The following is a 12,338-nucleotide window of genomic DNA, read 5'->3' as shown; positions in this document are numbered from 1 at the left end:
TACTACGAATATCGTAAGAGAAACCATAACCTACCTCCACCGAAGACTAGTGATCAAGCAAGAATTTCCCAAAGCCTTGTGTTTTTCCTCTTCGTTCGTCTCTCTATCGATTCTCCTTCTCTCTCTTTCTGTTCTTTTCTTTTTCTTATTCAAACCCTCTTTCTTTTACCCTAATTAGTATATAATTAAGAATGAAAGATGGCAATAATAACCCACTAATTAACTTAAGGTTACCTCTTTTAACCCCCAAGAAATTGAGTTATTAATATAAACCCACGAAATATATAATTATAGCAGGAATAGTCCAAAACGCCCCTTTAAAACTTAACCAGAAATCCGACTCCGACTGGGATTACGCAACATGTGACGGCCCGTCGCGCCTGCGACGGTCCGTCATGCAGGTTCGTCAGAGACTCGATTTCCTTAAGGAGTCTGTGACGGCCCGTCGTACCTACGACGGTCTGTCCTGCACTTCCGTCACGACGTTCAGAGAATCGTTCCCTGTACCAAATTCTCAAGAGTTGAAGTGTTTTGAAACGGTGGATCACGACGGTTCGTCGTGCCTGTGACGGTCCGCCCTGCAGGTCCGTCACAGAGTTCAGAGAGTCGATTTCAGCACCTAAATTTCAGAATTTCTAAGTGTTTTGGAACGAGACACCCTCGACGGTCCGTCGTGCCCATGACGGTCCGTCTGGGTTCCGTCGTCTCAGCCTGTTTTTCCAGAAATAAAATCTGCTGCTCAAAACGACTAAACAGGTCGTTACATAGTATAAATTTTTTATTATTACTATTATAAGTAATGTCGATTATAGATTTAAAAGTTCACTTTTTTCAAACAATTTAAAACTCTATCTAATATTTACTTACTTATATATAATGTTTAACCTCATAGAAAATAAATTAGATTATTGTCTATTAATGTTTGAAATAATAACTTGCACATTTTGAATCATCATCTAATGTCTCTCGCAAAATTCTTAAATCTCTCGAAAAGATCTTTAACTAGACATCTAAATCTTGATTTAAAGATTCGTAAAATTCTTAAATCTCTCAAAAAGATCTTTAAAAGACATCTAAATCCTGATTTAATGATTCGTAAAATTCTTAAATCTCTCAAAAAAATCTTTAACTAGACATTTAAATTCTGATTTAGAGATTCATAAATTGCGAGAGAGATAAGAAGATAATAATTTACTATATATTTGTCCCCAGAAAATGGACAATAGACGAAGATTACATGATATTGCCTCACCCCATTAACAATATGAACAATACCTTATATATAAATTTTTTTCCTTTTTAATTATCAATATAAAAGACATTTTATTATCTTTTATAAGTTAATTAGTAATTAATCAACGACTCTAATTATTAAAAGTCCAATAATACTACTATCTATTTTGGACAAAATTTATATTTCTCAAGAAATTCACATAAGTAAAAGTAACAATTACACCTTATATATTATTATTTTTATTTTATTTTAATAATTAATATAAGACTTTATTCGTAAACTCTAAATTAATGTACTCATTATATTATTTTTTTTAAAAGCTTAAGTCTAAAATTTATGTAGTAGTTAAAGGACATAGTATGAGTTGTCAAAGTGTCTTGACAAATAAGTTGGAGAAGATTTGTATTTGATTATCCAAAAAGTAAATCTAGAATAAGGAATTTGGTATTTAAATTTAACAAATGCAGAAATTTAATTATGTCGTATAAGAAGGATGCTATACTTTTTTTAAAGTTTATTTTAAAAAGTTATATTTAAATTTCAATTTAAGATGTTTCGAAATGATAAAAAAGGTATTTCTGTTTTCAATAAAAAAGTTTCAAATCATAATGTAGACGACTTGATTAAGGAGATGTACAAATAGAAATTTAAATTCAATCGTATGTTCCAGATAATTAAATATCATCATATAAACTAAGTAGAAAAAAAATATATCATATACATGAATAATAATTTGATAAAATATTTTATATATATATATATACACTTTAGAATATATAATCTTATAAAATTAGAGTTCGGAGCCTAAAGGTATAAAATATTAACAAAAATTTCAAAATAGTATATAAAATTTTATATTAATCAAAATGATAAAATCGATGGAACAACAACGATTTCCTCCGCTGAAAAAAATAAAATCGCTGCTACTTCAGCGATTTTCTTTAAAAAATTCTTTTTTTAAAAAAAATCACATTTTGCAAAATCGATGCAGTAGCAGCGAATTTTGCTTTTTCTGGCGAAGAAATCGCTGTTGTTCCAGTGATTTTACAGTTTTAATTAATACAAAATTTTATATAACACTTTAAAAATTTTATTAATATTTTATACTTTTAGGCTTCGGAGTATAAAATTATGTCAAACAGACAACCCATGCCAATCTAATACCTGCCACTCTCATTCCCATGCCAAACCTATTTATTCTATATTTCTAAAAAAGGACAAGTTCCAAAATTCAAGAAAGAATTTCTCAAACTTTTTAATTAAATTTAATTTTAAAGAATATAATATTACATTTTATAATTTAATATACTATAGTAAGTGAAAACATTTTTATCTCATCCCATCAATCATAATAATGACTAAAAGCATCGAAATTAAGTATTAATTTTTATTTTTATATATTGACAGTATAATTTTTTTTGTTTAATGTATTATTTAAATATCTAAAAGATTATTATTATTATTATTGTTGTTGTTGTTGTTATAATAGATAACTTTTATAAAAGTTGAATTATTAATAATATGAAAACAGAAAAAGCAAGACATGTTATATGCTCTAACGTGTATATAAGCTAAGCTAAACCTTCTTTATCTTTGTCCACATATTCCTTGGCCCCTACTTTGTCCCAAATTTCAAGTTCAATCACCCCCACTTCCCATTTTTACATAAAAAATTGTAAAATAAATAAATATTTTTTATATAAAAAAAATTAACTTATTTATATTTTTTGAAATTTTGACTGTATTAAATTAAATACATGTTAAATATATCAAAATAATCTTGCTGTTTTAAATATGTTATATGGAAAATGTTGTTTTGGAGCCGACTAAAGTTAAGTTTTACATTAACGAGTAAAATTTCATATCTAAAGCTCGAAATTTCTGATCAGAAATGAAGGAGTGATTATCGCTCTACGAGAATTCTTTTCCCACTCACTCTTTTGACTATATATATAAGTCCTCTTACATGTACATCCTTATGTTAACTTCACTCTTTTCTACTTCATCTTTCTTCCCCAAAAAAAACAAACTAAAACAACAAATTTGTTTCCAATTTTTCTCCCAAATCACAAACAATGATAAGTTGGCATGATCTTTACGTCGTCTTGACGGCCGTTGTTCCACTTTATGTCGCCATGATCTTAGCCTATGGCTCGGTCCGGTGGTGGAAAATCTTCTCACCGGATCAATGTTCAGGAATCAATAGATTTGTAGCTATTTTCGCGGTCCCATTGTTGTCATTTCACTTCATTTCTATGAATAACCCTTACGAAATGAATTTTCGATTCATCGCAGCTGACACGTTGCAAAAAGTGATCATGTTGATAGTGTTATGCATTTGGTCTAACGTGACCAAAAATGGAAGTCTTGAATGGAGTATAACGATTTTTTCGCTTTCAACACTTCCAAATACACTTGTTATGGGGATTCCATTATTGATAGCTATGTATGGTGATTATTCAGGTAGTTTGATGGTACAAGTTGTGGTGTTACAATGTATAATATGGTATACGTTGTTGCTATTTTTATTCGAATTTCGAGGTGCTAAGATGTTGATTATGGAACAATTCCCAGAAACAGCAGGGGAAATTGTTTCATTCAAAGTTGAATCTGATGTTGTTTCGTTAGATGGACAAGATTTTCTTGAAACTGATGCTGAATTAGGGCGAGATGGGAAACTTCATGTTACGTTACGTAAGTCCAATGTGTCTAGAAGGTCATTTGCTATGACCCCTAGACCCTCAAATCTTACCGGGGCTGAAATTTATAGCTTGAATTCTTCTAGAAATCCTACCCCACGAGGGTCGAATTTCAATCACAGTGATTTCTACGCGATGATGGGGTTTCCAGGAAGGTTATCGAATTTTGGTCCGGTCGATTCAACTCCTAGACCATCTAATTTCGAAGAAAATTGTGCTCAGGGCTCCCCTAAATTCGGGTTTTACCCTGCACAATCTAATTATCCGGCCCCAAATCCGGAAATTGCTTCCATAGTTTCTATAAACACGAAAAATCAACAAGTACAATACCAGCACCAGCACCAGCAACAACAAAATGGTAAAGCTAGTCATGATGCTAAAGAGCTACACATGTTTGTGTGGAGCTCTAGTGCTTCACCAGTATCGGAGGCCGCAGGCCTCCATGTGTTCGGTGGCACGGATTTTAGTGCCAACGAACAGTCTTGTAGGTCTGATGGTGCTAAAGAAATAAGAATGTTGGTACCTGATCACCCTCAAATTGGGGATAATAAAGGTATTTTTTATTTATTTTTTACGATATTTTGTTGACTGGTCAACTTATCGCAACCTTTTTATATTATTTGATTATATATATATATATATATATATTTTTTGAAGACGTTTCTCAAGATTTTGGTGGTGAAGAATTCAGCTTTGGTGGTAGTACTGGTGGTGGTGATGAAAAGAGTAAAGACGAAAAGAAAGAAGAAAAAGAAGGTCTCACCGGAGTACACACTACGACTACCGGAGTTCAAGATTCCGGTACCAGAAAACATATGCCTCCAGCAAGTGTTATGACTCGTTTGATTTTAATCATGGTTTGGCGTAAGCTTATCCGAAATCCAAACACGTATTCGAGTCTCATTGGTTTGATTTGGTCCCTAATCTCGTATAGGTAAAGCTAATCAAATGTATTAATAAAATTATTAATTTTCACTTATCTTGAAACATTTTAAATTAATTAGGCGAATTTTTTTTAGATTTTTGATATTAATTAAGTTTTGTTTTTGTCGTGTTTTTGTAGGTGGCATGTGCATATGCCTAAAATAATAGAGAAATCAATCTCTATTCTCTCTGATGCTGGCCTTGGAATGGCTATGTTTAGCTTAGGTGAGTAGTCAAACTTGATAATTAATTCGTATAATTTGATGGATGAAGGTTCGATTCTCGTGTAAGAATCTAAAAAAGAAGAGAATACAAATATATCATAATGCTTAACTAATTAAATCTATATTTCTTCACTATCCATACAGGCTTAATCAAATAGTATTAGTAAGAGTAGACGTTGAAATTACCATCAGCAATTATGACTACATATTTCTTTCATTTTTAACTAAATATTAGAAATCGAGCTTTATATATGATTTTGTGTTTAATAGGAGATATTTTTATGATATTATTAAATTTTTCGATATAAATTTAAATTTGATCGAATTTGAACATCATGTTGTGTGGTAGGTTTGTTTATGGCCCTTCAACCAAAGATAATAGCATGTGGGAACACTGTGGCTACTTTTGCAATGGCAGTAAGATTTCTAACTGGCCCGGCAGTTATGGCTGCCGCTTCTATTATCGTTGGCTTACGTGGTACACTCCTTCATGTCGCGATTGTTCAGGTAATAACGGAGTAAGAATTTTAATTTTTAAATTTTAAAAATTTCAATTTTTAAAAAAAATCATATTCAATTTCTAAATTTATATATATTAAATAACATTTTGAATATAAATACAAAGTCTGAGTTAAGTTACAAAATGAATTCTCGAAGAAATTAGAGATGTATTAGGCCAATGCATTAGTGTAACGCCTAGAAGTCACGATAACAAGCTATCGTGATGGACCTTTCTTTAAATAAATTAAAGTAATGATTTATATATCAGATATTAATAAAAAGAGATATATTACATTTTATTATGAGTTTTGAAAAAATTAATTATGTTTTCCTTTTTTGTCATTCTAGTTTTATAATAATTCTTTCTAAAATTCTTTGAAATGTCATTTGTTAATTAATTAGGCTGCATTGCCACAAGGGATTGTTCCATTTGTGTTTGCTAAGGAGTACAATGTTCATCCGGCTATTCTTAGTACTGCGTAAGTTAATTTTCTCCTAGTTAATTTAATTTCTTAAATGTTAATTCAATAATTTAAATTTCTAATTAATAGAATATTTCTTTCTTTTTGGAATTTCAGGGTTATTTTTGGAATGTTGATAGCATTACCAATCACATTAGTCTATTATATTATTCTTGGATTATAATTCAAAATCAATTTAGCGTGTCAGTTTTTTGATTGATTGATTCACGGCATAGTGAACTATATGCGATGAACATGATCAAGTTAGCACCGATCTTTTGATTCGTTGAGTTCGTATACATGATCAACTACGCGATGAATCGGATATTTCGAAACAAGAGGGATTTTGAGTAGAAGAGGTTATGTCAATATTGAATTAGATAGAAACTATCTTATCTATGAAGAGTACTCCCAAGTCATAAGCATTTGGAGCTTAGACAACATGTTTGACTTAAATTAGTTTGAGATCCATGATTTAAGGATATTTTTGTCTTTATTTGAAGAAATTAAAGTAAACATTTCATCCAATTAGTCAAAATTGGAGGAAAAACAAATTGGGATTAGTCTAGTATGAAGGGGACAAGGAGGCAAAATTGATGATTATTGTCTAGTTTAATTTGTCTCCATAATTTGTAAAAAAAAAAGAAGTCCAAAACAATTTTTATGTATAATTGAGATTGATTTTGAGCTTTTGACTTTTTTTTTTTAATGTGGAGAAATGGTTGATTTTCAATTTTTACATATTTCTTTCTTTAATTTTTGATATATCATTACTTAATTTTAGTGTATAGTTTTATAGTTGTGAAAATGATGTTTTGAAAAAAGAGTTTTAGCATTCTAAGTTTTTTTTTGAGGCTCCGACTGGATCAAGATCGTGTATTGCAGGACTTATTTAAAAGTGACGCTTTCAATATAATTTTCTTCATATTCAAAGCTCAAACTCAAAATCTTATTTGAAGGTGACGTTGCAAATAAAATTTTTTCCATATTTAAAGCTCAAACTTAAAACTAACTCTAATTAAGAATAGAACAATTTCATCTCTGCACCACGATGCGTATAGAATTTAGCATCCAAAGTTAAAAGCTTGTCAATAATTGATTTGAAAAGATACAAGCTTCCATCTCATAAATAGAAAAAAAAACAATAAATATGCAAAAAAGAAGAGGGAACAAACATGGATATGAGAAACAAAAATATAAAGTATATCTTTACTTAATTATAAGTAGATCATATATATCATTTTCTTTTTTGCAATTACGGTCCCTTATATTTGGGGTAGATTAAAAATAGTCCTTTAGAATATATTTTTGAATAGTTTTGATTTTTAAATTCGTCAAAATGAGACTTATGATATTTTTCAAATATTTCATAAATTACTTCATCTGAATAGACGGATAAAATTTGGAGAAATTGTTGTTAGTGAGATTTAAACGAGTGAGTATTGATTGTGTGTATATATTCATTTGATATGAAATTGTTAGGCTATGACGACTTGTTATACTAAGCATCTTCATAATATGTTATTAAATCCTTTTATATATCATTTTTACTTATAGATACAACATTTTTCTTTCGATAAAAATATTTAATTAAACACCCTAACAATCACGTAGCTCCGACTCCGAAACAAACAACAAATACTAAGCAAATTGCTGGATTTGGTTGTTTTGGACTGGCATTGCTATCTCTTGTCATTTTGACACCTTAGGGTCCCTTTTTATCATTATGCTTTATTTTCGTACATAGTCTGTACTAGATAAAAATAGTAACTCAATTTTTAATTTTTATTTCGTGACTATGATATAAATTAAGCGTTAAATATTTATGTGGTTAAAAATTATCTTCGTATTGGCATCTCCAATAATAGAGTGAGGTTCCACTGGTTGATTAGAATGCACGTGTGGACATTTAAGGGGGCTGTTAAATATTTATATGGCAATAATAATATTATCGTTAACGGAAAAATTTATCGACACTGAGTATCTATTTCAGGTGTAGTGTTACTTGGATTCAATGCTTTGCTTTTCCAAATATTTTATTTTTTTGACATTTAAGTAGTCGTCTAGCTTGTTTTATGGTTATATTTTAGAGAGTTCGATCCTGACATTTAAGTAGTCGTCTAGCTTGTGAACTTCTTTGTATTTCGAGTGAATTGTGTGAGGTTATTTTTTTTTTATTTTGTACTCTCTTATTTACAAGTGAATTGTCCATCACCTCTTGTGGACGTAGATTGATTGAATGAAGTAACCGAACCATGTTAATTCTCTTTATGTCTTTTGATATATTTTTCGTTTATTTTCTTATTTAAAATCTTTCAAAATTTGTTTTACTAGCTAACGCATAAATAACACGATACACCTATTTATTCCGATTCTAACATCAGATCGTTTGATCCCAAACTTATAGTTAGTAAATAATTGATATGTCTATATTATTTGAAGAAAACAAACTATGTTGCTCTTATTAATAACGATGTTCAACCGACATTTTCAATTCTGAATCCGTCTCCGCAAATAACTACGTGGGGGTGGGGGGGTCCATTTTCATGTGGCTACCATGCCATGAACATGTGGGAAACAAGAAAGTAATTGAAGCCAAACAATGCATGGTATGTGTATGGTATTATTGCAAGTTGTGGGGAAAGCCAGGTCGATATTATGAGAATATGCTAGATTGTGGACATGAATGGACCCATGAATTTATTATATATATGTCATCGTTTGGTTCGTGAAATAAGAAAATATACTCTCGAGATTATATACGAGATTAATATATTTTATATTCAATTATGTTTTTAGTTTTCAACTTAGTTACTATATCATAATTGCATGTGATGTTATTTTCCCATGGAAGGTGAAATAAAAATTCGTTAATTAAGTGTATTTCAATTTATTTAATTACTTTTGATCAAATTAAACACGTATTTTTATCGTATATTTCATTTCAGTCTAAGAAATTAAATATCTATCAATAAAGTATAATCAACTTAATATTACGATTCTATTATTATTAAATTCGAAATAACTTGTTTCGAAAACACATAATAGGTTATCTAACATGAGTAAAGATCATATACTTAAGAGTTTGAGAAATTCATTATTGTAATTCAATTTAAAAATTTAAAAATTATGTGCTCTATGATCTCACTTATTTTATAATATATAACAATATCCAATTTCTTTCATCTTTCGTAATAATATAATGCACATTGTCAATTTCTATTTATTTATAAAAATAAGAGGAAGTAAAAACACATTAAAAGTAAATGAATATTGAATAATAATATTGTTCCAATTAAAAATAAACATATGGTTGTGTCCTCGTGTGCATGGCTTTATTCTCCAAACATCCCTTCGAGGAACCAATCCCGTTAATTTTGCACGTATTTTCACGGATTCATTACGTGAATAAATTAATCACTTGTAAGTTACGTATATATATTCCTCCGATATTTATATATATAAATGTCAATTGAAATAGATTCGAAGGGTTCGCTACTTATTGAAATAAATGTATATTACTAACAAGGTGACATATTTTAAATATTGATTAACTTATCTATGTAACTCGCATATGTAGAAGTTTTTCAAAAAGAAAATAAATTAAAAGTATATAACAAGGATAGTTTATGCTAAATTCAAATGTTCAACCGAAACAAGTTAAAAGACCAACATGAACTGTGGTATTGACGCAGTAGTGAATTTGTTTTATTCTTAATCAGATGTTTTAAATTCGAAGGTTGTATATGACGAAAATCTTGTTAAAAGTATCACTCCCTAATAAACGATGCAATACATAATTCGAATTTAGCCAGGACTTCAATTAACGAAAGCTTAAAATACTTAGTGGGAATTCCAAAAAAAAAAAAAAGGAAAAAAACTATGAAGTGTTTTTGAATAATTTTTTGACAAAATTAAATTTAATAGATGTAGTAGTAAGTGACATGCATGTGTGAAAGTGAGAGGAAAATGAGTGTCATGTTACATTTGTAGGGTGAACCACAAACATGCTATGGGACCATTCAAGACTTTGATAAAAGATATGCCCCTACCTTATCTATCGTTTTATATTACTTGGTTCTTGTTGACGTGAAATTTTTTAATAATTTTAAAGTAAAATTATATTTTATTAATTGACTTTATTAATAATATTTTAAAATTTTAATGGAATGACTACTATTTGATTTAGTTATTTATATCAGTATCAAAGTTTTTTATGTATATATGAAAAAAAGATAAGTCTCTTAATTTCATAAATTAAATAAATAGATTGAAACAATTATTTTTGATACAAATTTACTTTTATCAGAAATTTTAAATTTAATTTTTCCTCGATACAAAGTTATTTTTTTTTATATTAAACATCGTGTGGGAAATAAAATAGAGAGAGTGCTTTTAAAAACCAAAGCATAATTGGACAGCACATTCTAAAAGCTAAATTTTATATATGAAAGTTGTGGAAGTCGACATGTTCTTAAAGCTCTTTCATCCCTTTACGGCTTTTTTTTGTTCGGTGTTTGGAGCTTACATTAGAGTTTTAGTTAAATTTGGGTTGCGTTCTGTTAGGCTCATTAAATGGTGACATTCTCAATTGAATTCTTTTTTTTTAATTAAGATTCAAACTCGAGACCTCTATTTAAGAGTGAAATATTCCCATTAGTACACCACAATCTACATTGGTAACATTTTCTTTAATTACACCTCTCAAATTTTCTTTTTTTATTTCAGCCAAATGTACTTCCTTTTTTCACGACAATGATGTTAAAAAAAATAAATTACTTTCATGTGTTTGTCTTGGTAATTGAAGGTAGTAGTTATCCCTTCGAAGACATTGGATAAAATTAAAATAATATTGAGAAATGGTCCAAATTTTTATAAAAAGAAAATAGTTGTCATTTGTTGACGTAACATATGTAATCACCAATACAATGATTTACCCACTAATTTACCTACCAACTCAATGTTTATAGAAAAAATTTTTTGATCAAAAAAATTGAGCACAATGATATTTTATTTATATTATTATATTCTTTTGAATATTTTTATCAGTTAAATTTTTTAATTAAAAATTTTAACATTAAAAAAGTATCATAATTTTTAAAAATCTCTGGGTAAATTTTCATCCAATTTAGCATTATCCTGATATCATTATCTCATACCATGATAATTAATTTATGAAAGAATTTTATGCCTATAAATAATGGTATTTCTTTCTTTGTGAAAAAGGACAGAGAATTATCATGAGTAGTGACAAAAAATTATTATAGTTTGTAGTGAGGTTAATATAGTTGAGACAAAGAAAAATATTCTGAGTCTCCGACTTATTCACTATGCAAAGAGAGTAATTTTATATTGAAAATGTGTTCTAAGGATGAACTTTGAACTATTCAACTAATTCAAGGTTGATTGAGTTATACGATGTTATTAAATTGCTATATCTTGAAAGGAACAACACTAAAATTATTATTCTAGATCGATACAAATATATTGAAATGAACTTAAATTTCCTTAATAAAAACAAGATATTCACGTCTTATCTTAAATATTTACTCCATCCGTTTCATTTTATGTGGGGCTTTTCAGATTTCGAAATTCAAACAAGTCTATCTTTGACCGTATTTTTCATAAATCCTTTATACATTTTGAATTATCAATTATTGTGAGTTATAGTACTTTTCACGTAGTTTACAAATATATAAATTTCATTTCGAACAAATTGAAGATTTCATACGTAAGTTCTCGATTAAATTTAAATTGTTTGACTCTCAAAAAATGAAATGTGCCACGTAAATTGGAATAGAGGGTGTTTTTACGTTGATGTTATGTTTCATCATGGTCCAATTGCTTTGTAGATGTGCAAAAATAAAAGTTTTGGGCCTTGGGCTTGAAGCTATAGGATAAAAAGATACAAATGGGATCATTTGCATTTTTATCCTTTTTTTGTGCTGAGTTTTAATATTTGTCCTTGAAATATATGATAAAAAATTAGGCTTCAATTTGTTGAAGAAATTCAAAATTCGAATTCTTTTTAAAAAAAATATTATCATTTGAATTGGGTATTATTGCAATTTGCAAACTAAATATAAATTTATCCTTCCTTTCAAATATCATACTCTCATAAATTGGGCTTGAGTAAGAGATCATAGAGTTGGCCCATTAAACTTTTAAATAGGCCCAAATATTTTGGACTTGTATTTGTATTAGACCAACAAACAAAAATAGTTATCGAACTCGAATGAGGAAGAGGAAGAGGAGGAAGAAGAAGACGAAACTTATAATACATGTTAAATAATTT

General features: G+C 28.9%; 1 protein-coding gene across 2 annotated transcripts; it reads left to right on the top strand.

Annotated features, from left to right (window-relative positions):
• Positions 1-3,024: 3,024 nt before the first annotated feature.
• PIN3 (auxin efflux carrier component 3) lies at positions 3,025-6,471 on the top strand. Of its 2 annotated transcripts, none has more exons than NM_001247248.2 (6): positions 3,025-4,486; positions 4,618-4,867; positions 4,997-5,082; positions 5,431-5,588; positions 5,985-6,061; positions 6,161-6,471. In NM_001247248.2, exons 1-6 carry the CDS (start codon positions 3,310-3,312, stop codon positions 6,225-6,227), a joined length of 1,815 nt encoding a protein of 604 aa, NP_001234177.1. In that variant the 5' UTR covers positions 3,025-3,309; the 3' UTR covers positions 6,228-6,471. The 2 variants fall into 2 exon arrangements, with proteins under 2 accessions (NP_001234177.1, NP_001355282.1); NM_001368353.1 differs by having other exon boundaries at positions 4,591-4,867.
• Positions 6,472-12,338: the final 5,867 nt, after the last annotated feature.

The sequence above is a fragment of the Solanum lycopersicum genome, chromosome 4 (genome assembly GCF_036512215.1).
Source record: "Solanum lycopersicum chromosome 4, SLM_r2.1".
NCBI lineage: Eukaryota > Viridiplantae > Streptophyta > Magnoliopsida > Solanales > Solanaceae > Solanum > Solanum lycopersicum.
This window is presented reverse-complemented; position numbering and strand designations above follow the sequence as displayed.

Coding starts and splice junctions, on each gene's coding strand:
- PIN3 (NM_001368353.1), top strand. CDS start 3,310: ATGATAAGTTGGCATGATCTTTACGTCGTCTTGACGGCCGTTGTTCCA. Junction 4,487..4,590: donor TCAAATTGGGGATAATAAAG/GTATTTTTTATT, acceptor TATTTTTTGAAG/ACGTTTCTCAAGATTTTGGT. Junction 6,062..6,160: donor CCGGCTATTCTTAGTACTGC/GTAAGTTAATTT, acceptor TTGGAATTTCAG/GGTTATTTTTGGAATGTTGA.